The sequence below is a fragment of the Schistocerca americana genome, chromosome 2, assembly GCF_021461395.2.
Source record: "Schistocerca americana isolate TAMUIC-IGC-003095 chromosome 2, iqSchAmer2.1, whole genome shotgun sequence".
Taxonomy (NCBI): domain Eukaryota; kingdom Metazoa; phylum Arthropoda; class Insecta; order Orthoptera; family Acrididae; genus Schistocerca; species Schistocerca americana.
The window spans coordinates 299,247,348-299,274,163 of record NC_060120.1 but is presented as its reverse complement, the minus strand read 5'-3'; the positions used below and the strand labels follow the sequence as shown (position 1 = coordinate 299,274,163).

The window sequence follows — 26,816 nt, the reverse complement described above, 5'->3', positions numbered from 1 at the left end:
CTAAGTGTCCTGCCAATAAATCGCAGTCTTCGGTTAGCCTTCCCCACAACATTGTCCATGTGTTCGTTCCTATTTAAGTTGTTCGTAACTGTAATACCTCGGTATTTAGTTGAATTTACGCTTTTAGATTAGACTGATTTATCGTGTAACAGAAGTTTAACAAGTCCCTTTTAGCACTCATGAGGATGACCTCACTTTTCGTTATTTATGGTCAATTGCCAATTTTCGCATCATTCGGATATCTTTTCTAAATCATTTTGCAGTTTGTTCTGATCTTCTGATGACTTAATTGGTCGAAAAGCGAGAGCGTCATCTGCAAACAACCGAAGACGGCTGCTCGGATTGTCTCCCAAATCGTTTATATAGATAAGGAACAGCAAAGGCCCTATAGCACTACCTTGGGGAACACCAGAAATCACTTCTGTTTTACTCGATGACTTTCCGTCAATGACTACGAACTATGACCTCTCTAACAGGAAATCACAAATCGAGTCACATAACTGAGACGATATTCCATAAGCACGCAATTTCACTACTAGCCGTTTGTGTGGTACAGCCTTCCGGATATCCAGAAATACGAAATCTATCTGAAATCCCTAGTCAATAGCACTCAACACTTCATATGAATAAAGAGCTAGTTGTGTTTCACAGGAACGATGTTTTCCAAGCCAATTTTGACTGTGTGTCAATAGATCGTTTTCTTCGAGGTAATTCATAATTGTTGTGCTTGAATACGACAACAATAGATTCGATCAGTGCATCATTGTTATCAGACTTACACTGCTGGCCAATGCTCCTCTTCTAACATTACTGGACTGAACGTTATGGATACGCTGTCCCAGTCATTCTCAGGCGTACCCACGACGACAGAAGATTTGACTAGTGGCTATGTTGTTAGACAGCGCTTGGCAAACCTCCACTTGTAACAGCACCTACATCTACATGCTTACTCTGCAATTCACGTTTAAGTGCTTGGCAGAGGGTTCATCGAACCACAATCATACTATCTCTCTACCATTCCACTCCCGAACAGCGCGCGGGAAAAACGAACACCTAAACCTTTCTGTTCGAGCTCTGATTTTTCTTATTTTATTTTGATGATCATTCCTACCTATGTAGGTTGGGCTCAACAAAATATTTTCGCATTCGGAAGAGAAAGTTGGTGACTAAAATTTCGTAAATAGATCTGGCCGCGACGAAAAACGTCTTTGCTTTAATGACTTCCATCCCAACTCGCGTATCATATCTGCCACACTCTCTCTCCTATTACGTGATAATACAAAACGAGCTGCCCTTTTTTGCACCCTTTCGATGTCCTCCGCCAATCCCACCTGGTAAGGATCCCACACCGCGCAGCAATATTCTAACAGAGGACGAACGAGTGTAGTGTAAGCTGTCTCTTTAGTGGACTTGTTGCATCTTCTAAGTGTCCTGCCAATGAAACGTAACCTTTGGCTCGCCTTCCCCACAAGTTGTTCGTAATTTTAACACCCAGGTACTTAGTTGAATTGACAGCCTTGAGAATTGTACTATTTATCGAGTAATCAAATTCCAACGGATTTCTTTTGGAACTCATGTGGATCACCTCACACTTTTCGATATTTAGCGTCAACTGCCACACCATACAGCAATCTTTTCTAAATCGCTTTCAACTGATACTGGTCTTCGGATGACCTTACTAGACGGTAAACTACAGCATCATCTGCGAACAACCTAAGAGAACTGCTCAGATTGCCACCCAGGTCATTTATATAGATCAGGAACAGCAGAGGTCCCAGGACGCTTCCGTGGGGAACACCTGATATCACTTCAGTTTTACTCGATGATTTGCCGTCTATTACTACGAACTGCGACCTTCCTAACAGGAAATCACGAATCCAGTCGCACAACTGAGACGATACCACATAGGCCCGCAGCTTGATTAGAAGTCGCTTGTGAGGAACGGTGTCAAAAGCTTTCCGGAAATCTAGAAATACGGAATTGACTTGAGATCCCCTGTCGATAGCGGCCATTACTTCGTGCGAATAAAGAGCTAGCTGCGTTGCACAAGAACGATGTTTTCTGAAACCATGCTGATTACATATCCCTAGATCGTTCCCTTCGAGGTCATTCATAATGTTTGAATACAGTATATGCTCCAAAACCCTACTGCAAACCGACGTCAATGATATAGGCCTGTAGTTCGATGGATTACTCCTACTACCCTTCTTAAACACTGGTGCGACCTGCGCAATTTTCCAATCTTACTGTATGTGATTGTTGCTGTGTCCTGACCTTGTACTGACACTGCGGACTGCTGACCTCTGGCCGTGATGTTTGCAGGAGCAGCTTCGGCCGCCAGTGTACAACCCGGAGGACTACGCGGCGGCGCTGCGCAAGTGGGGGCGCCGCGGCACGGGGGGCGCAGCGTCCGCCATGCCTGGCGTCGCGGCGCTGGCGGCGGACGGGGGTTCCCCGCGCGACCACCACCGCCGGCACGGCCACGGCCACGGCCACGCGACCTCGCAGCACCAGCAGCCGCCGCAGCAGCAGCCAGAGATGAGTCTGCGCCAGTTCAGCAGCGCCTCGGAGCTGCTGGCCAAGCTCAGGGCCGACCTCCGGCTCGCTTACCCTAGGTGAGACGTTCGGGCTGACCATTAATGTTCATACAGTTCGGAGTTGATACGCTCTTGAAAAATGGAGATCTCTATTGTCATGCGTAATTCTTGCAATCGGCACCAATGGAAGTCAGTAAAGCAGTGCTGTGAACAGTGTAGGGACCGCATGTGAGACCTTAACTTTTCCCGGCGAATTGAATGTTCAAATAACTTACGGGTTTGCTGCCGAGTAACATCGCCGAACACCGCCGATATTTCGACAGGAGCACACCCTGCCATTATCAAGGCACAAATGCAAGGAGGAAGAAATGTGCAAGGAAATTTAATACCTCGGTTCACAGAGGAGAAACAAGGAAGATACCGCACACAGAACAAGTGTCAACACGAACAAAGATAACCAACATGAGAAATATCGACAGTTACTATTAATCAACAGGTGAGGTAGCACTAATTCTGTCCCTCTGTTTTTGATGAGGGACAGAGCCGGATTCCAAGCAGCATTTAAACAAAATCCACCATCTCTGTTAATAAGGTTGCTTGATAGTTTGATTTCAATAGCTTCCTTAATAACACTACCCAATAGCTGGACGTGCAAGCCAGAATCTCCGTGTTGTTGTATTCCATAGGATGACCGGTGTCAAGGCAATGTTCTGCAATAGCGGATTTGCTCCGCTGTTGTAAGTGTGTGTGACGCTTCTGTTCAATACACCGGTCTTCCACAGTCCTGATTGTCTGACCAGTATATGACATGCCACAACTGTAAGGAATACGATAGACCCCAGCCTTACGTAAACCAAGACCATCTTTTACGGACGTCAACAGGGCCATAATCTTAGAAGGTGGTCGAAAAACACATTTCACTTCATATTTCCGCAAAATACGGCAAACACTGTTGGAAATGCTTCCTGCGTAAGGCAAAAAGGCCGTAGACTTAGGTGCCATTTCGTTGCTATCGTAACTCACCCGTTGCACAGAAGACTGATAGCGCAACGCACGTTTGCTCTGCCTCTCATTATAACCATTCTGACGAAAGGTGACTTCGAGATGTGATAGCTCAGCTGCCAAACTTTCAGGGTCTGAGATAACGTGGGCCCTGTGAACCAAGGTACGAAGTACTCCTTCACGTTGAGCTGGATGGTGACAACTATCAGATCGCAGATACAAGTCAGTGTGAGTAGGCTTCCTATAAACAGAATGTCCCAACGTACCATCAGTCATCCAACACATCGAGGAAGGGAAGGCATCCATTCTTTTCCACCTCCATAGTGAACTGAATATTCGGGTGGATTAAATTCAGGTGTTCCAAAAACCGGTTTAAATTCTCACTAGCATGAGGCCAAACAACAACAGTATCGTCTACAGATCTGATAAAAACACGCAGGTTTCAATGTCGCTGAGACGCGTGTTTTTGGCCGTATTTTGCGGAATTATGATGTGAAATGTGTTTTTCGACCACCTTCTAAGATTAAGGCCTTGTTGGCGTCCGTAAAAGATGATCTTGGTTTACGTAAGGCTGGGGTCTATCGTATTCCTTGCAGTTGTGGCATCTCATATATTGGTCAGTTCGCCCCCGGTATCTGAGTGGTCAGCGCGACAGACTGTCAATCCTTAGGGGCCCGGGTTAGATTCTCGGCTGGGTCGGAGATTTTCTCCGCTTAGGGACTGGGTGTTGTGTTGTCCTAATCATCATTTCATCCCCATCGACGCGCAAGTCGCCGAAGTGGTGTCAACTCGAAAGACTTGCACCAGTCGAACGGTCTACCCGACGGGAGACCCTAGCCACACGACATTTACATTTATATATTGGTCAAACAATCAGGGCTGTGGAAGACAGGTGTATTGAACAGAAGCGTCACACACACAACAGCGGAGCAAATCCGCTATTGCAGAACATTGCCTTGACACCGGTCATCCTATGGAATACAACAACACGGAGATTCTGGCTTGCACGTCCAGCTATTGGGTAGTGTTATTAAGGAAACTGTTGAAATCAAACTATCAAGTAACCTTATTAACAGAGATGGTGGATTTTGTTTAAATGCTGCTTGGAATCCGGCTCTGTCCCTCATCAAAAACAGAGGGACAGAATTAGTGCTACCTCACCTGTTGATTAATAGTAACTGTCGATATTTCTCATGTTGGTTATCTTTGTTCGTGTTGACACTTGTTCTGTGCGCGGTATCTTCCTTGTTTCTCCTCTGTGAACCGATGAATTAAATTTCCTTGCACATTTCTTCCTCCTTGCATTTGTGCCTTGAGAATGGCAGGGTGTGCTCCTGTCGAAATATCGGCGATATTCGACGATGTTACTCGGCAGCAAACCCGTAAGTTATTTGAGGGACCGCATACTTAACATGGATAGCACCAAAAACAATTGAACAGTTTATTACAATGTCCATTATTACTTTTAGACTCTTCAGGTGGATATACACCGACGGGAAAAAAATCGTAACACTAAAAATGATTAATGTAGAGTAATGAAATTTACGAATACATTTGTCCAGGGAACATATTTAAGTGATGAACATTGCAGGATACCACGCTACTGTAGGCACGAGCTAAGCCACTGCAAATGCGAAATGCTGGTACATTAGTAACTGGTGTAACCACCAGAATGTTCGGTGCAAGCATACACACGTGTATCCATTGTGTTGCACAGGTGCCTGTTGCACTTGATCAGCCAATAAAGGGACGGTTAATGCTGGTTGTTGATGACAATGGAGTTGTCGTCCGATGATATCCATATGTGCTCGATTGAAGACAGATCTGGTGATCGAGCAGGCTAAGGCAACACGTCGACACTCTCTAGAGCATGTTGGGTTGTAGCAGAGGCATGTCGGCGAGAGTTATCCTGTTGAAAACACGCCCTAGAAAGCTGTTCATGAATGGCAGCACAATCTCGTTGCGTGGGATAACCACGAAAGGGCTTGAGACCACGGAAGTCACAAATGGCGGTGGTTTGGGGTCACTGAAATTCGTCGTACATGGCGTCTTGCTCGGAGCTGTGCTTGAAGCAACTGGTCCGTAACAGTTAGTTGTGTCAATGTTGTGACAACTGCTGCTCATATTGCTGCTGCAGATGCAGTACGGTGCGACAGAGCCATAAGCCGAACACGATGGCCCTCCCTCTCGGTAGTGTCACGTGATCGTCCGGAGCCCGGTCTTCTTGCGAAGGTACATTCTCGTGACCACCGCTTCCAGCAGTAATGTACAGTGGCTACATTGTTGCCACATCTTTCTGCAGTATCGCAGGTGGTGCACGCAGCTTCTCGTGGCCCTGTCCCACGACCTCGTTAAAACTCAGTGATATGTTGACAAACGCCTCCTTGTCACCTTAGAGGTATTCTTTACTAACGTCAACTCATCACCTCCAATCTCATACGTAACTAACGCTCACGACTTTCATAGCGTGTATTTAAAGCTAACCTAACCTGACTTGCTTGCTCATATTGGCACTACCAGCACCACTCTTATGCGACTGACGCGAAATTTGAATAGAAGATCTTTCACATGTAGTAACACACCTACCAAATTTCCCTTATGTCGCACAAATCCTTCTTAGTGAAAACGCGGCAGCAGTCGACATTTATAAAAGGCATAAAAATTACTTGAGCCTCGATGTCTTTTGTCAGCCTTTGCCCCAAACACCATCGGTATGTGAAGGATAGGATTGTATCCGTCACATTTTTCTGTATGTGACAGACGCTAACACCAGCCACCGAAGTTCATTTCATTTTTATGGCTTTTATTAATGTCGACTGCTCCCGTGTTTCCAGCGCTTGCCGGCCGGAGTGGCCGAGCGGTTCTAGGCGCTACAGTCTGGAACCGCGCGACCGCTGCGGTCGCAGGTTCGAATCCTGCCTCGGGCATGGGTGTTTGTGATGTCCTTAAGTTAGTTAGGTTCAAGTAGTTCTAAGTACTAGGGGACTGATGACCACAGCAGTTAAGTCCCATAGTGCTCAGAGCCATTTGAACCTTTTTTTTTTTTTCAGCTCTTACATGCTTGCAAATGACCACAAGATCTAAGTGTAACAACGTATATTGTAATAAATATGCAGTCATTGGAATTTTGAAGTCATTTAAAAAATCCTACGACTATGTCAGCCCACAACAAATAGAAATCTGGAAAACAATTTGTTTAATTACCTGAACTTTAGCCAAGTTTTGTTGTGTGGGATTATGGGAAACTGCATAACTCCTCCTAAAAGTTGCCCACCGCACTGAAAATGGACCAAGGAAGGTGAACATGCTCATAATCTTGTTAGGTAGAGCATTTACATTTAGATTCACGTATGGATCGCCACTATCAAGATCAGCATCCTTTTATGATTCTACAAAAAGTGTAATACGAAATAGGAATTACTCTGCACATAGGCATCTAAGATGTGAACGGGAGGTTAGATGAGTCACCTGGCCATGGCGTGTGCCGAACCGGACACAAACGGGCCTGTACGTTCAGCCAAAGATCTGTTGTCGTTACCCTACACAAAGGAAAACTGCTCTGATGGCCCCGGCCCTCAGAGCACATCAGACGACGAAAGCCCACACGACGTCTTTCAGAAGACTGGGGAATTCATTCGTCAGACTTGGAGAGCGCTGTGGAGAGGAAAAAGAGTAGAAAAACCCAAGGCACTACGCAGAAGCAATCTCTTCGAACGTCAGCAGAATCGTTAAAATCTTTTAACGTCAATTGTGTGGCATGGCCATTAGTACTCGGAAAGACGACTCTGCCTTATCGCAGACAATTTCATCAGGTGGAAGAAGCGTGGTACCCAGCTCGTAAACAGTTTTCAATAATACAGTACCTCGGCAAAAATTCGGTCCGGTGTAAACCGCTGAATATCTTTAGTAAATTGACTGTCTCTTAAGCGACGGTTTTCCGTTAGTACTTCATTTGAATCCATAAACCAGACAACCCAATCCTATCATTATTGATCGTACACCTGCAGCACTCCACAATTACACTCCACCAATCCATTACTTTTCCTTCATTCATCGCCGATGGCCCATAAATTTCAGGCACTTCTCGGTGAGTTTTATTGCGTTATGTGCTTTTGCATTTACAAAACGAATCACTACCTTAATAGAAAGGCACTTGAGCTGTTAACCGTACTAACATTTTAAAGCACCTTCACACAAAGAGAAGTCACTAGATGCTGTGGACATTTTAAATTTCGCTGCTCGCTCAAGGAGGATCTGTATGTGTTACAGCGCAAGAAGACAAGCTTCGTACACCACCTGGTGTATTTCAAAGTAGATTCTCGCACTGAAATAAAAAATGATTGAGTGCAGTCACGTAGGAATGGAAGTATCTCGAAACATGTGAGGTTTCTAACTTACGATATTGAGTGTCTGGTTACAGACAACCCCAATTCAGCCAAATTCCTGTTTCTTTGTTCTTATGAAGTGGAAATGTTCGGTTCATTCTACTTCGCAACCCGTCACAATTATATCGCTCCCCTCCGTGAGCAATTTAATTAAACACACGGATCTAATAATATGCAGCAGGCCCGTTCCCGCTGGTGACGGCTGCGACACTTCATGGCATGCGCTATAGGAGGCAACGTAAGTGTTGTAGCTGGTGCAATAAGTGGAAAAAAAGGTAACTGGAAAAGTGCGAATAGGAATCGTGCTCTCTGAGGGTTTTGTAAGAACTTAATTATGTATACAGACAGTTCTTCTAATCCAGGAATCAAGAATCTTGACGATATTTAGTCCGCAGCTCGTGGTCTAGTGGCTAGCGTTGCTGCTTCTGGATCGCGGGGTCCCGGGTTCGATTCCCGGCCGTGTTGGGGATTTTCTCTGCCCAGAGACTGGGTGTTTGTGTTGTCATCATTATTTCATAATCATCATCATCATCGCCATTCGTAACAGTGCCTAGATTGGTCTGTGTAACAATTGGAACATTGTACGGGCGCTGATCACCGCGGAGTGTTCATAAGCCCATGCTAATCTCTATTCCTTGTTATGTGCGGTAAGAAATGGTAAATCTCTGGGGGCAGTCGCATCTTCACGACATAGCGAGGACGTGATCCTTTACGGCGTATCCCCTCACCGACTATTGCTATCCAGCAATGAAACATTCCCTGTATAAGCTGTCGCGAGATATGTCAGCCGACGGTGACCTTACCATCAACACACTGTTGCCCACGGAAACTAGCAAGGATGATTTCCCCAGAACCGAAGTACTAATGATAGACCCGTAATTTGTGAAAAGCCGGGTTGCAGCTCGACTTCGGAATCTTCCACATGTTGGTCACCCAAGATCCGTTCCTGACCGAATTCCCTGATTTGAGGCATCTTTCCTATTTCCCATTCGACTGTTACGCCTACAAGTTGTTGCGACAGCGCACGACTTCCCCTTTCCCAGTGGCGAGTGGAACATTCTTTGTCAAACACGTCACTAATCTCTAACGTAGTTGATGAGGGACATAAAACGAATGAGAATACACTACGCATTAAATACGAAGGAGTGCTGGAAAGTAATACCGCAGAATTTTTTTTGTGAAAACTCTTAATATTTTTAAATAAAGTGAACTTCATTAACATTCTACATGTTTATTCTTCATGTCTACATATTTGCAGCGGTCTGTCGCTAAAGGCTCCGAAATCCAGTGTGTAACGTGGCTGTGTGTCGCTTAATTATGTCCATGCGTGGGAAACTGCGCCCTGTAACCGAGTTTCGAATTCTAAGAGTTCGTCCACACATGGAGCACCCTCTCCTTCAGCATGAAAATGCCAGACGACACATGAGCGTTGCGACATTGCAAAACTGCGATGTCTTGGGTTTACTGCCATCGATCATCCTCGTACAGCCTCGACTTGGCGCTATCTCATTTTCATCTGTCTTCCAAAACTTAAAAAACACCATCAAGGGCTTCAGTTTGATAGTGGTGAAGTGGTGCAAGCAGAGGTGAGGTTGCGGCTCCGTCAAGAAAGTCAAACATTCTACAGTGACGGTATCAATAAACTGGCCTCTCGTTGGGAGAAATATGGTCGTCGCCAGGGCAACAAAACGTTGCCGCAGATGACAACGAAAGGAGTCTTGCTATGAAATGCAATGGCACCCCAGACAGTCAGTCCTGGTTGTCGGACCATACGGCTGGCGACAGTCAAGTTGATATCCCATCGCTACACGGAGTGTCTCCAGACACGTCTGCGCCCGCCATCTGGCCTCAAATCGAAGCGGGACTCTATCACTGAAGACAATTCTACTCCAGTCAGTGAGATTCCAGGCCGAAGACGTGTCTGGGAACGACCTGGACAGCGGTGGGTTACCATACGGCCCCACAACCAGGAGTGACGGTTAGTGGTGCCATTCCCCTTTCATGGCATTTCCGCGGCACAGCGGTACATCGGCTATATTCTACGCACCGTTTTGTTGCCCCTCGTAGCAAGCAATTCTGGGCTCATATTTCAGCAAGATTATTCCGGCCCGTACACGGCGAGGTTTTCTACTGCTTGTTTTCGTGCTTGCCAAAGCCTACCTTGGCCAGCAAGGTGGCCGGATCTCTCCTCAATTGAGAACGTTTGGAGCGTCATGGGCAGGGCCCTCCAGCCAGACTGAGATCCTGACGTTTTAAAGTGCCAATTGGACATCGAACAACTGTATCAATCAATGGCAAGCCGAAAACTGCTTGCATAAGTGCAAATGTGTTACTGACCTTCTCAGTTTAAGAAGCTCTATCTCTTGAATAAATAATCCAGTTTTTTTTCTGAAATTGTAATCATATGTTTGTCTGTACATGTACATCACCTATATCTATTTCCATCCCATTCGAATAATTCCTCGAGGTGAATCTTTTTTTTTTTTCTTATAGAGTAACTATGTAGACATGAAGAATAAAAATGTAGAATGTTAATAACGTTCGTTTTATGTAAAAAGCTTCAAGAGTTTTCACATAAAAATTCAGAGACATTACATTCCAGCACGCCCTCGTACTACACTGCGAAATTTTGCAGCGATACGGAATATACAGTGTCTTCAAAATAGGTGTGAAGATAAATATCAGTAAAATTAAAACAAAATGTAGTGGAATGCTGCGGGAATTAGAGCAGGAGGTGAAGTGAGACATTGCAAGTAGTAGATGAGCTTTGCTATTTGGGCAGCAAAGTAAATGACGTTGGCTTAGGTACAGGTGGTATAATGTGCAGACTGGCAATAGTAAGCAAAGCGTTTGTAAAAAGATTGCTAACATCAAATGGAAATTTCAGTGTTAGGAAGTTTTTCCTGAAAGTATTTATCTGGGGCGTAGCCTTCTATGGAAGTGAAACGTGGATGGTAAACAGTTCAGGCAAGAATAGAAAATTTTGAAATATGGATTAACAGAAGAATGTTGGAGATTGGATGGACGGATGATGTAAGGAATGAGGAGATGATGATTCAGTTCGAGGAGAAAAAAATGATGACACAATTTGACTAAAGGAAGCGATCGTGAGGTATCGAGAAAACGTTACTTCGGAAATGGAGGAAAATATGGGTCCTGATGAAGGGAGGGAAGAGTGGAGGGGGGAGGGGGGAGGGAGGGGAATAAATTGTAGAGGAATACGAAGGCTTGCTGCAGTAAGCAAGTTCAGATGAATATAGTTTGCACAGGTTGTGAAGAGAATGAAGAGGCTTGCAAAGGGTAGACGAGCGTGGAGAGCCGCGTCAGACGAGTCTTCGGACTGGAGACCCATAATAATAAAGAAAAAGATGTTTCACACAGTGCACTTCTGTTACAACATTTTTACATAAATTAAAGTGATTCTTTGTATAAGCAATCGTTCAATATTAATAGAGTTACTTATTTAGTTGTTAGATCAAAGAGATGTTTGATTCGTAGCACATCAGACTACACGGTCCCGTCAAATTAATGTGACCACAGTGTATGTTTGACGTCAACGTGCAATAACCACTCACAGACGTCAGGTGGCAGCAGTAGCAATGAAGGGTATATAAAGCGTGCCGGGAGACGAGGGAAACAGTGCAGTCTTTGTAGTAATTACGAAACGGAGCGATGTATCTGACGTCCGTGGACGTGAACCGTATGTGCAGTTGACGGACTTTGAGCGAGGGCGTATAGTGGGCATGCGGGAGGCCGGGTGGACGTACCGCCGAATTGCTCAACACGTGGGGCGTGAGGTCTCCACAGTACATCGATGTTGTCGCCAGTGGTCGGCGGAAGGTGCACGTGCCCGTCGACCTGGGACCGGACCGCAGGGACGCACGGATGCACGCCAAGACCGTAGGATCCTACGCAGTGCCGTAGGGGACCGCACCGCCACTTCCCAGCAAATTAGGGACACTGTTGCTCCTGGGGTATCGGCGAGGACCATTCGCAACCGTCTCCATGAAGCTGGGCTACGGTCCCGCACACCGTTAGGCCGTCTTCAGCTCACGCCCCAACATCGTGCAGCCCGCCTCCAGTGGTGTCGCGACAGGCGTGAATGTAGGGACGAATGGAGACGTGTCGTCTTCAGCGATGAGAGTCGCTTCTGCCTTGGTGCCAATGATGGTCGTATGCGTCTTTGACAGGTGGTCACGACAGCCTGAGTGGACAATGTATATATCACGTAAACGCAACTGCACTGTGGTTGCAACAGCCAAAATGTGGTTGCCAATACGTCCATCTTTCTGTGCCCTCCACACCACTCTAGTAGTATTTGGGTGGCAGACGGTTCACAATAGCTATAGAGTTCACCAGGGCATGATATTGTGCATAGAGGGCGTAACCCAGGTTATTGTCGGCACCGATGTATAGTCCAAATTTAGATCAACATATTGATAGTTTTGTAGAAGAATGACGAACAGTTCCACAGTATAGTATGATACTATAACGTGTTATGAAAGAAAGTTCAATGTACGTGACCCTGTAATATTTTTTCTGAGTCATCCTAGAACTCTAAGAACACAAAAAAATGATACTAGTGTTGTCGGTGTACGAAGAGGTTCAAGAACAATCTATAAAATTAGCTTCAGAGAAATTTGTGTGTTGGGTGGAATAAATACCGTAACCTAGTAAATTTATCTCAGTCACTCGTCAACAGTTTGTTGAGGCGGTTTTGTTTCTTGCCTCAAAACGAGTGAGTTTGATCTAAGGAACGTAATCTTAAAATGAAAGTTTCAAACGTAACGCCACACTGAAGTAAATTGGAAGCGTAGCGTTAAAGATTGAAATGCTGGCGGTATTTTTTGCCACTTGCCTCACTATCAATTGAAAGTTTCTGACGTTGAAAGTTTCATGAGCTGTTACTTCTTATTGCTCGTGATGCAACTCACTCAACGTGTTCTCGGAAACAGGAATGCAGCTCTTGCTAGCCCTGTGTTCCTAGCCGCATGCCCGTCAGGTAGTCGACTTACAGGTTCCCATTTTTTCTTCTGAGTCTCCCTACTCGAACGCCATAAACGTTCATTAAGAAAGAAGTCTCTACGTCTTTTTTTGCAAGTGCGTGGTCTCGGTACCGTAATGAAAGGAACGTGGTTGGAGTATCATTTGTCCCAACTACGTGATCGCTGTATGGTACTGTCTGTCTGTCGGCTTGTAAATGCCCTCTATCACTCTTGACACTTCTGTGGTACCTGACATATATTATTACCTCTCTGTCGCGTCTTTTTGTGTCTCATCGTGTGCGTATTTCGCCCACTCTTATCTTCTTAACTCGTCAGTTTTATTGCTGGAACAGAACTTCTTTGCATAACAAATCTCCTTTGGTATTCTTATCTTATACACTGAAGTGCCAAAGAAACCGGTATAGGCATGCGTATTCCAATAAAAACATATGTAAACAGGCAGTATACGGCGCTGTTGTCGGCAGCGCCTACATAAGACAAGTGTCTAGCGCAGTTGTTAGATCGGTTACTGCTGCTACAATGACTGGTTATCAAGATTTTAGTTAGTTTGAACGTGATGTTACAGTCGGCGCACGAGCGATGGGACACAGCATCTCCGAGGTAGCGATGAAGTGGGAATTTTCCCGTACGACTAATTCACGAGTGTACCGTGAATATCAGGTATCCGGTAAAACATCAATTCTCCGACATCGCTACGGCCGGGAAAAGATCTTGCAAGAAAGGAAACAACGACGATTGAAGAGAATCGTTCCACGGGACAGAAGTGCATGCCGTCTGCGAATTGCTGTAGATTTCAGTGCCGGGCCATAGCTTGCAAACCATTCAACGAAACATCATCGATATGGGCTTTTGGAGCCGAAGGCCCACTCGCATATCCTTGATGACTACACGACACAAAGCTTTATGCTTCGCCTGGGCGCGTCAATACCGACATTGGACTGTTGATGATTGGAAACATGTTGCCTGCTCGGACGAGTCTCGTTTCAAATTGTGTCGAGCGGATAGATGTGTATTGGTATGGAGACAAACCTCATGAATATATGGTCCCTGCATGTCAGCAAGGGACTGCTCAAGCTGGTGGAGGCTCTGTAATGGTGTCGGGCGCATGCAGTTGGAGTGATGTGAGACCCCTTATACGCCTAGATACGACTCTGACAGGTGAGTGTCTCGTATGTCAGCATCCTGTCTGATCGCCTGCATCCATTCAAGTCCATTGCGCATTCTGACGGACTTGGGCATTCCAGCAGGACAATGCGACACCCCACACGCACGGAACTGGTACAGACTGGCTCCAGGAACACTCTTCTGAGTTTAAACACTTGCGCTGTCCACCAAACTCCCCAGACATGAACATTACTGATCATAACTGGGATGCCTGGCAACATGCTCTTCAGAAGAGATCTCCATCCCCTCGTACTCTTACGGATTTCTGGACAGCCCTGCAGGATTAATGGTGTCAATTCCCTCCAGCACTACTTCAAACATTATACTAGTCTATGCCACGTCGTGTTGCGGCACTTCTGCGTGTTCGCGGGAGCTGTACACGATATTTTCTTTGGCTCTTAAGTGTATATTTCAAGTTTGTGGATGCTTTAAAGGCTAACTCTTTACTCCTGTAACTAATAATGTTTTCTGGTATGTGTATGGACCTATGGTGCCATTTCTCTCCAACTATGTACAATATCCAGTAAAACACATAGTAAAACAAAAGATGCCGAAACCAGCATATGCTATGTACAGCGGCGAAGTGAAGATATGAGTTTAATTCACTTGATCTGAGACATCAGTTTACTGTTGTAGACGTCAACTTACTATAGATTTGGGTCTGTAATGACCCATTTTCAGATCTGTTTTGTGATGGGGAAATATAAATACTACTAAATGAGCAAACTAAGGAAGATAACATTGTACCAGAGACTGCTGCCGTATCTGCATAGGCATTTAACACATGAAACATGTATATAAACAAAAACCATAATATGACATCATCCATTTTGAGACTACATGCAGAAACTAGCGACTGGTGTGACTGCTAACGTCGTACTGCCGTTCAGTCACGACAGCGGAGCATCAGCACGCTTGAATAATCTACATTTGTCTTATCTGCACGCACTGTTTAGAAAACTGTAACTGACCCGTACCAGTGCTTGGGATCGATAGTGTATGCAAGAGTATCCTTTCTTAACAGACAGCTCCCGCTTGCACACGGGGCAGTCGGCTGAATGCTGACATAAGCGGTTCACTCGAGCTCTCCGTGGCAGTCGTGTCCTGGAGTGACACGGTGCTGCCGCAGGTGATGCGTCGGTTGTGGTACATTGCCACGTGTCTGTGCTGTGGCCGGGTGAGCTATTTTGTTTTGGTGCCTTACTGCTCCTGGTGCTTTCGTGCAGTCTAGCCCTGACTGTTAACTTAGTGCTTTGCCTTGGAAGTTAGTCTAAACGCATTGAGATTGAGCCACGACACTGAAGGGTATCACTCCGTTACTCCAGGACGATCACACAACAATAATTATTTGGTGAGAACGTTATGTTAAACTTGCTTCTGATCTAACACGAAAAACACTGAATATATACCTTCTGCCTGTCATGATTAACAAGCTCTAAGGCAAAAAAAAATGAAGAAATTATCTGAATGGAACAGAAATCTATAGATATGACGTACATGTACAGACAAACAAACGATTGCAGTTTCAGATAAATTGAATGATTTATTCAATAGTAAGAACTTCACAAACTGAGCAAGTTAATAAGGCTTTGGTTCACCTATGGCCCTTATGCAAGCACTTATTCTGATCGACATTGATTGATACATTTGTTGAATGTCATCCTTAGGGGTATCGTGCCAAATTCTGTCCAACTGGCGCGTTCGATCTTCAAAATTCCGAGATAGCTGGACGGCCTTGCTCATAATGATCCAAACGCGCCGGCCAGAGTGGCCGAGCGGTTCTAGGTGCTTCAGTCTGGAACAGCGCGACCGCTACGATCGCGGGTTCGAATCCTGCCTCGGGCATGGATGTGTGTGATGTCCTTAGGTTTGTTAGGTTCAAGAAGTTCTAAGTTCTAGGGGACTGGTGAACTCAGAAGTCCCATAGTGCTCAGAGCCATTTGGACCATTTTTTTGATCCAAACGCTCTCATCTGTGGAGAGATCCGGCGATCTTGCTGACCCACGTAGGGTTAGACAAGCATGAAGACAAACAGTAGAAGGTCTAGCTGTATGTGGGCGGGCATTATCACGCTGAAATGTAACTCCAGTATGGCTTACCATGAAGCGCAATAAAAAGGTGCTTGGAATATCGTCAACGTGCCGCCGTTGCTGTAAGTGTGCCACGGATGATAAACAAAGAGCTCCTGCTATAAAAGAAATGGTACGCCAGACGAACACTACTAGTTGTCGGGCTGTACGGAATGCGACTGTCAGGATGGTACCACAGCGCTGTCTAGGGGCGTCTCCAGACACGTCTTCGGCCTGGAATCTCATTGACTGGAGTGGAACTGCCTTCAGTACTGAGTCCCACATCGAACTAAGCCCCATGACCAGCGAAGACAATTCAGTACCAAGCCGAATAACTGCTTTCATAAGGACCAGAGGTGGACCAACGGGTTACTGAATTGTTCAATGAAGCTCTTTCTCGTCACATTCGGATAACTCCTTCGTTGTGATTCGTTTTTGTGTCATAGAATGAATTTTACTTGTGTGTTCACATTCGTCTGTGTCGGCTGCTAACTGGTGAGGGGGAAGAGTGTTTAACATTTTAATTTACCACGTCAACTGAAAACATAGCCTAGTCACGTCGTGCCGCACGGGATTAGCCGAGCGGTCTGGGGCGCTACAGTCATGGACTGTGCGGCTAGTCCCGGCGGAGGTTCGAGTCCTCCCTCAGGCATGGGTGTGTGTGTTTGTCTTTAAGATAATTTAGGTTAAGTAGTGTGTAAGCTTAGGGACTGATGACGTTAGCAGTTAAGTCCCATAAGATTTCACACACTTTTTTTCTAGTCACGTCGTGGTTTCCCCGTAACAGAATTGCGGAAGTGTATTTCTCAGCGGTTGCATCTGTTTTCTGGGGCATTAAATCCGAATGCCATGTTCGCTGCCTTGCAGGCGGTCGGCGTCATATCGAACAACACGAAGAGTCTCAATATTAGCACTTCTTTTCAGTTTTTCGCGTATATCTCGAAAAGTATCCCTTTTCCGAAACTGACCATTCTTTGCAAAAGCGAAGTAGACAGAATTTCCTGCAAAACATTCTAGTCGAGTTTGATTTTCTGATAAACTGTACTGGCGCTATAGCGCGCTAAAAAGCAGCGATTTTCTGGCACTTGGGTGAAAACATGAAAAATGTCCACTCCCACCGCTTACAACTCGAAAAATTAACATGTCATCAGTGAAACCCTGCACACCAGGTAAAAGTACATTAACTTTCCTGCAAGAGACGTATGTAACATTTAATTTCTTCATATGGGGAAGGCTGCAAAGCGAAAATTACGAATAATGCCTTCTACCCCGTACCGCCAAACGTCTCCTCACTCCTGTCTGTCTCTCATCGGACCTATCCTTTCCGTGCATTGCGCTTAAAACAGATTGTTTTGAATGAATTGATGGGAATATGTGTGTGGTGAAAATATTCACAAATTATACACACATCAAAAACAGTTTTGCATCAACTCGGTTCCGAGAGTTCCGCAACCTACACAGAAAATTGGAATAGAGATCAACATAAACATCATTTCCGCCCTTTTTATTGCTCATGAAAAACACACCTTGCATGTTGTACCACCATAAGTGAGACCTTGAGAGGTGGTGGTCCAGATTGCTGTATACACCACCGGTACCTCTAATACCCAGTAGCACGTCCTCTGGCACTGATGGATGCTTGTATTCGTCGTCGCATACTATCCACAAGTTCACCAAGGCACTGTTGGTCTAGATTGTCCCACTACTCAACGGTGATTCGGCATAGATCCGTCAGAGTGGTTGGTGGGTCAAGTCGTCCATAAACAGCCCTTTTCAGCCTATCACAGGCATGTTGATAGGGTTCATGTCTGGAGAACATGCTGGCCACTTTAGTCGAGCGATGTCGTTATCCTGCAGGCACATGTGCACGATGGGGAAGCGAAATGCCGTCCATGAAGACGAATGCCTCGCCAATATGCTGCCCAAATGGCTGCACTATCGGTCGGAGTGTCGCGTTCACGTATCATACAGCCGTTACTGCGCCTTCCTTGACCACCAGCGGCGTACGTCGGCCACACTTAATGCCACCCCAAAACATCAGGGAACCTCCACCTTGCTGCACTCGCTGGACATTGTGTCTAAGGCATTCAGTCTGACCGGATTGCCTCCAAACACGTCTCCAACGATTGTCTGGTTGAAGGCATATGCGAGACTCATCGGTGAAGAGATCGTGATGCCAATCCTGAGCGGTCCATTCGGCATGTTGTTGGGCCCAACTGTACCGTGCTGCATGGTGTCGTGGTTGAAAAATGGACCTCGACATGCACGTCGGGAGTGAAGTTGCGCGTCATGCAGCCTATTGGGCTCAGTTTGAGTCGTAACACGACGTCCTGTGGCTGCTCGAAAAGCATTATTCAACATGGTGGCGTTGCTGTCAGGGTACCTCCGAGCCATCATCCGTAGGTAGCGATCATCCACTGCAGTAGTAGCCCTTGGGAGGCCTGAGCGAGGCATGTCATCGACAGTTCCTGTCTCTCTGTATCTCCTCCATGTCCGAACAACATCGCTTTGATTCACTTCAGAGACGCCTGGAGACTTCCCTTGTTGAGATCCCTTCCTGGCACAAAGTAACAATGCGGACCTGATCGAACCGCGGTATTGGCGTCTAGCCATGGTTGAACTACAGACAACATGACCCGTGTATCTCCTTTCTGATGGAATGACTGCAACTGACGGCAGTCGGAACCCCTCCGTCAAATAGGCGGTGTTCAATCATGGTTGTTTACATTGGGCGGGTTTAGTGACATCTCTGAACAGTCAAAGGGACTGTGTCTGTGATACAATATCCATAGTCAACGTTTGTCTTCAGAAATTCCGCGAACTGGGGTGATGCAAAACTTTTTTTATGTGTGTATTTACAGCATATTAGGTAGATGACTCAGAATAGGAAGCTGGATATGAAATCTGTATGTAGTAACGTACGTGTGTCATGAAATAGATATACGTCGAACCCAGGACTGGATCATCACTGAATTACTTTCTCCATGTGGAAAAGAAAGAAAGCATTTAGAGACAGAACATGGATACAAAAGACAGGTCAGTTGTACAGTGAACTATCGGCGTTTGACTAAATACCTGCACTAGTCTCCGTTTGGCTGCTGGTGTCCCAGGCAATGTTTCTTGGGCCCTAGAAGGTCCACCGATCGAGGTGGCGCAGTGGTTAGCACACTGGACTCGCATTCGGGAGGACGACGGTTCAATCCCGTCTCCGGCCATCCTGATTTAGGTTTTCCGTGATTTCCCTAAATCGTTTCAGGCAAATGCCGGGATGGTTCCTTTGAGAGGGCACAGCCGATTTCCTTCCCCATCCTTCCCTCACCCGAGCTTGCGCTCCGTCTCTAATGACCTCGTTGTCGACGGGACGTTAAACACTAATCTCCTCCTCCTCCTAGAAGGTCGCGATGAAGGGTCTGGGCAATGGAAGATCCAGGCAAAGCTTCAGCGGCTGTGAACGATCCAGGTTGAACAGTGAGTTGTTGCTGGTCTTCAACTGAAAAACTGTAATTCAGTGAATCATGCTATGATAGCCAAAAATTGATTGGTAAATATGCGTAATTCTGCAAAATTTTACGTGAATTGATACCTTCTCAGCTGCCTCATACAGTGGTACTGCAAGTGACTCGTCCAGGTCGTCTTCGTCTTCTCTATCAAAATTGTCGTTGACGTTGGAACACAATCCTTCACATTGCTGGCACAGTTTCGTGGAGAACCGTCTTGCTCGCCTACACCCACACTGACTTTCAAGTCAGAAACGTAACGACTTCTGTTCAAATCGCTATGTTTGTGAACCATTAGTAACCGTTTTCTGTAACCACGTAACATCAGTATGGTGCTAGGCCCGTACGATAAGAACGAATGACATCTGGCAACGTTCGTTTTCCTCGGAGACTGCGCAAATGAATACATCCATCGTGATGCTGCACGCGTAACCGGGATCCATCCGAAACGTTACTGCCACTTACTTCGCGTGGGTGGTTGAAATTCTAATCATTTGCGTATCCAATCAAATAGTACACTAATGCCACTTTGACGTTTGTTGGAAAGCTCCTTCAAAGTGTTGCAGTTTTAATATCCAGGCGTTTGGGAGCAAGGTACAGGAAGCATTCTAGGATCTATCGAACAGGAAATGATATTATTTCTATCTGTATTGCATATCCGTTAACACTAAGGTGAATTTTCTGGGTGTAGCCTTTCCGTCCTCAGTTCCGCAGTTTCTCCGCAGAGCGCTAGTTGGGCAGCTGCTCCCTGCTCTGTGCCTGTCGGTCTGAATACAAAAAGTCGTTGCAGACGTCGTTAACTCTAATGACGGATTTCTGAAAACATGGCGAGCGCGGTCTGCGTCGAAGAGAGTGCTGTTTTTGGCGGCTGGACTTGCGGCTGGACAACTTTCCAGGAGACCGCAACTTGACTAACGAGCCCCTAGTCTGTCCTTGTCTCTAGCAAACGGTAGGAATACCTTCCCAAGGTCGATGTGTTCACACAGAAAGAGTGAGCAAACTGCATCTAATGATGCGGCGTCAAGACTAGTTCAATAGAAGAGAAGTGTAGTATAATCAAGAAGGAAATGTTCGTGGCGTAACAGCATACAGCAAGCATATCGAAAGCAGAGGCGAAGCAACCATGGATGATGCAGGAAACGGTCACGCAATTGGATGGAAGTAGGAAATATACATATCATAAGAATGAGGCAGGAATACGGCAGCATACACAGTTTACAAATCAAATTGATAGGAAATGCAGACGGAATCAGAATTCATTGGGGAAACATGTAAAGATACTGAGAAACTTGTCACTGTAGGAAAAATCTGCACTGTCTACGAGCGGATTAAATGTTCGGAAAAGTAAAATGCAAACTTGTGAGGAGCAGGTGGAAAACCTCCACTACATGTGAAATAAACGGTAGACACATGACAGTGATACTTGGAAGGAATGTGCAATGGACGTTAATCTGAGACCAACAAAATTCTAATTAAATTTCAATGAGCAATCTAAAATCCCATTGAAAAAAATAAATTTCAAAACAGTAAGAAAACCCTTTTGTCACTCAACAAAAGTTATGTAATCAATTATTAAATTAGAAGTATCTAAAATAAAATTGAAATTCTAGACGAAAATGAAAGGACCAAGTCAAGGAACAAGCAGAAAATTAATACACAGTACACCATTGAACTCAAAAAAGAATAATGTTAGTTAAAATACTTAAGCCCATAATTAATCAAAGGGATACTCAAACTTTAAACAAAGAATGCTCAAATGTAACAAATGTAAAAATAAAAGATGTCATCAAAATAGCCGGCCGTGGTAGCCGAGCGGTTCTAGGTGCTACAGTCTGGAACCGTGCGACTGCTACGGTCGCAGGTTCGAATCCTGCCTCGGGCATGGATGTGTGTGATGTCCTTAGGTTAGTTATATAAGTAGTTCTAAGTTATAGGGGGCTGATGTCCTTAGAAGTTAAGTCCCATAGTGCTCAGAGCCATTTGAACCATTTTTCTCATCAAAATACAGGAAGGCATAAGACTAACAGAATTCTAATTAAATTTCGATGACTAATCTAAAGTCCCATTGAAAAAAATAAATATCAGAGCAGTGAGTGAACCATTTAAATTAAAAAGTTGTCACTCAACAAAAATTATGTCATCAATTATTAAATATGTAATACACTGGGAAGGGAGGGGGGGGGGGGGGGGGAGAATGACTTCTTCCTCTCTCTCTCTGGATAAAGAAAGTATTGCGTGGTAGTAGTGCATGCATTTTCAGTATGTCGACAGGGTGATTTTCGACCTGCAAGTTTCTGCACAGTCAAAATGAAGAGTTCTGCAACCAAGGTCTCCGCCAAGACATCCATCCCTTGGAAAAATACATCGCATTGAAAGAGTAATTTGTATATAAGGATCATGGCCACAACTTGATTTTATCGAGAGGGAAATTAAAACTGTGTGACCACCCTCAAGTGATGAAACCTCCCTGCTACAGCCTGTAACAGAATTCATTGCCAACTTTTAACTGAGTGAAAATTTCTACTGCGATTTTTGGTTCAAATGGCTCTGAGCAGTATGGGACTTAACATCTGAGGTCATCGGTCCCATAGAACTTAGAACTACTTAAACCTAACTAACCTAAGGACATCACACACATCCATTCCGATTCGAACCTGCGATCGTAGCAGTCCCGCGGTTCCGGACTGCAGCGCCTAGAACCGCACGGCCACCAGGCCGGCTACTGCGACTTTTCCATGTATTCGGAACTGTTTTTCTAACTTGTCACATTTCTGAGTCTTCAGCTTTCAGGAAGCAATTATAGTTAGTTGAAACCTATGGACCAGAAAAAAGAAACACCAGACAAGAAAGAACAGCACAAACTTCCTGATTGCACCGAGCAAAGGTATCAGTGATATTGATACAATGCAAAGGATCGTGTAACCGTAGCCGATTTCCTTTTCTTTAGCGCCGATGATCGAGTGACGTAATCGTGGTTTGTTACGGCGGTAAATGCTACCGACGCCGGCCCGTGGCATTGCGCAAACAAGGAGCGCGCCGGCAGATGGCAGTAAAGATGAGGGGCCGGTAGAGAGCCTGTATACGTATGCAGACACTCTTAGAGGCCAGAGAACCCACCTGGGCGCATGCGCGGATAGGCCCACAAGATAGCATCGCCGCTCAAGGAGCCAGCTGCCAGCCCCTGCTGAGCTAGCCAGTAGCCACTTCCGGGCTGCCCGAGCACACACGGACGTTGCTGCACGGCGCTGTTCAATAGCGCGTAAAAGTGAACAGCGTGTTACTTCCGTGGCGCATACGCTAAAAACTTATTACTCCATTGAGGTCTATCAACATTGCTGGCCATTAAAATTGCTACACCAAGAAGAAATGCAGATGATAAACGGGTATTCATTGGATAAATATATTATACTAGAACTGACATATGATTACATTTTCACGAAATTTGGGTGCATAGATCCCGAGAAATCAGTATCCAGAACAACCACCTCTGGCCGTAATAACGGCCTTGATACGCATGGACATTGAGTCAAGCAGAGCTTGGATGGCGTGTACAGGTACAGCTGCCCATGCAGCTTCAACACGATGCCACAGTTCATCAAGAGTAGTGACTGGCGTATTGTGACGAGCCAGTTGCTCGGCCACCATTGACCATACGTTTTCAGTTGGTAACAGATCTGTACAATGTGCTGGCCAGGGCAGCAGTCGAACATTTTCTGTATCCAGAAAGGCCCGTACAGGACCTGCAACATGCGGTCGTGCATTATCCTGCTGAAATGTAGGATTTCACAGGGATTGAATGAAGGGTAGAGCCACGGTCGTAACACATCTGAAATGTCACATCCACTGTTCAAAGTGCCGTCAATGCAAACAAGAGGTGACAGAGACGTGTAACCAATGGCACCCCATACCATCACGCCAGGTGATACGCCAATATGGCGATAACGAATACACGCTTCCAATGTGCGTTCACGACGATATTGCCAAACACGGATGCGACCATCATGATGCTGTAAACAGAACCTGGATTCATCCGAAAAAATGACGTTTTGCCATTCGGCGCACCCAGGTTCGTCGTTGAGTACTCCATCACAGGCGCTCCTGTGTGTGATGCAGCGTCAAGGGTAACCGCAGCCATGGTCTCCGAGCTGATAGTCCATGCCGCTGCAAACGTCGTCGAACTGTTCGTCCCCATCTGTTGACTCAGGGATCGAGACGTTACAGCCATGCGGATAAGATGCCTGTCATCTCGACTGCTAGTGATACGAGGCCGTTGGGATCCAGCACGGCGTTCCGTATTACCTTCCTGAACCCAGCGATTCCATATTCTGCTAACAGTCATTGGATCTCGACCAACGCGAGCAGCAGTGTCGCGATACGAAAAACCGCACTCGCGATAGGCTACAGTCCGACCTTTATCAAAGTCGGAAACATGATGGTACGCTTTTCTCCTCCTTACACGATGCGTCACAACAATGTTTCACCAGGCTACGCCGGTGAGCTGCTGTTTGTGTATGAGAAATCGGTTGGAAACTTTCCTCATGTCAGCACGTTGTAGGTGTCGTCACCGGCACCAACCTTGTGTGAATGCTCTGAAAAGCTAATCATTTGCATATCACAGCATCTTCTTACTGTCGGTTAAATTTTGCGTCTGTAGCACGTCATCTTCGTGGTGTAGCAATTTTAATGGCCAGTGGTGTAATACACTGGTGTGCAAAACTTAGGGAGGAAAGTAACTTTCGCATGATGCGCCACTGCCTAGTAATATATCTCGATAAAACTTGGACCATACATACGAGAGTCATTCCGTAACTTACGCAACACTTTTTTCCTAAAAGAGGGCTTGTTTTATTGAGGATGCCAGTACACCATGTTATTCGCCACTCTTTTGGATATAAAACCCTATTTTTCAACATAATCTTCGTTCAGTGCAACAGTCTTTTGCCGCCTTACTGGGAGGGCCTGGATGCCCGCATAGTTCCACTCTACTCGTCGACGTTGGAGCCAATGTCTTGTTGCGTCAATAGATTCCCCATCATCCCCGTACGGCTTCCTGCAGAGTGCATCCTTCTTTGGGCCAAATAGGTGGGAGTCGGAAGGCACGAGATCCGAACTGTATGGTGGATGAGGAATAACAGTCCAATGTAATTTTGTGAGCTCCTCTCGGGTGCGCAGACGTCGTGTGTGAAGTCTTGTGTTGTCATGAAGAAGAAGAAGAAGCTCATTTACATTTTTGTGGCGACGGACACACAGAACTTAGAAGCTTAAATTTTTACGCTGCCAAGCGACTACAGACCTTATTAATTTGGTGGTAATGTCTTACGGGACCAAACAGCTGAGGTCATCGGTCCCTAAGCCAACACACTACTTAATCTAACTTAAACTAACTTACGCTGTGGACAACAGACTCACTCATGCCTGAGGGAGGATTCGAATCTCCGACAAGGTCAACCGCACAGACTGTGACAAGGCGCCCTTAGACCGCGCGGCTACCCCGCATGGCTGTAGACCTTATTATGAGACTTAAATTGTAACTCGATATATCTGCCCTCTCCCGAGTAAAAGGGTTCATAACAGCCGGACAGACACACAGACAGACAGACAGACAGACGGAAGGACGAACGGATAACAAAGCCATCCTATAAAGATTCGGTTTTGACCGATTGAGATACGCAACCATAAAAATGAATTCCCTCGTACAAGGAAACTAACCGTGCTGCACACAAAAGACTCTCAATAAGGCAATTGGAACGGGACCATGCATGCACATGCAGCTAAACATTAGTTACCAACTGGAAATACTTAGGGAGACGAAACTAGGAGCAGAGACCAAATTAGGAACCCTAATCTTACTCTGCGCTTCTCTGAATTGTGATAACGTCAGCAAAGGGTGCTCTCGGCTCTATTATCATAATGTATCTCAGTGTTAATCTGTAACCTGTTTTTGAATTAGAGTTGTAACCCTTATCCACTTTCCTCAGTCTCCTAATTTATCAGGGGGCTATCTACAAGTAGTTCTGAAGCCGTTGCTGGTTCAAATGGGAGTCACCTAGAATTTAGAACTACTTAAACCCAACTAACCTGAGGACATCGCACACATCCATGCCCGAGGCAGGATTCGATTCTGCGACCGTAGCGGTCGCGTGGTTCCAGACTGAAGCGCCTAGAACCGCTCGGCCACTGCGACCGGCTGAAGCCGATGCTTTCCACGGCTGAGTCTGAGCAGGAATTTAATGTACAAGAGTCGATCAAAAAGTTTCCGTTGAAGGCGTTACAGTCCGGTGTGACAGTCAGGCAAAATCGCCCTCATCATTGAGGCAATCGTCTCACCGACGCACCAGGTTCAAGACCCCGTGTTCGGTAAAATACCCCGTCCTGCTTCATGAAGAAGTCCGTACTGCCTGCTGCACATCCTCGTCCGACAGGAATCGTCGGCCCTTCAAGGTCTTTTTTTTTTTTTTAAGGAACCGAAGGCGCAATGGTTGCATATGGAGAAATCCGGACTATAGGGTGGGTTCTCGAGTGTCTGCCACTTGGCATGTCGTAGCTTCCGCCTTATGACATTTCCAATATGGGGACGTGCGTTATCATGAAGCATCAGCATCCGTTGTTGTCGTTTTCTAGGACGTTTCGCCGTAATTTCGCGCTGTATTTTTCAGAGTACCGTTCGCCAGTGTGGAAACACCAGGAGCCTTGAAATCAATAAGCAATGGGCCCCAGTAACCAAGGACCAGGGTAACATCACGTTTCCAGCAGATGGCACGGAACTTGGCACACTCTTCCAAAACGGTGGTCTTCTGCCCCATAGACGTTCTTCACTCTCTAAAGGATGTGTACCGGTGTTTGTCCTTCGGCAGCCAAGAAAAGAATAACAACACGTTGGTCCTGTTTGGACGCGCATGGTAATAAGTCGCCATTGTTCACGTTAGGAATGGCGGTTATCGGTGAAACAATCGGTTTGCGGTTATATCGCTTTTCCTACGCCACTTTAATCTGATTGTTACAACCGAATTTTTTGAAACTCTGCTGAAAAATCATGTTGTAATCGGGCATCAGACGGTTATTTGGGCGGTAAGAATAGTCAGTGCTAAGGAAGCAAAATTGAAGTTGAATAACTCTGTTTTTTGTGTTAATTTGTTCGCTTCTAGGCAACAAACAG

At 45.7% G+C, this 26,816-nt stretch overlaps 1 protein-coding gene across 1 annotated transcript in view; it reads left to right on the top strand.

The window, feature by feature from the left end:
• Positions 1 to 26,816, top strand: part of LOC124593972 — a 526,982-nt gene that overhangs the window by 379,716 nt on the left and 120,450 nt on the right. The window contains exon 3 of the mRNA XM_047132321.1: positions 2,323 to 2,615. Within this exon, the coding sequence (XP_046988277.1) occupies positions 2,323 to 2,615 (293 nt within the window). The remainder of the gene's footprint in view (positions 1 to 2,322; positions 2,616 to 26,816) is intronic.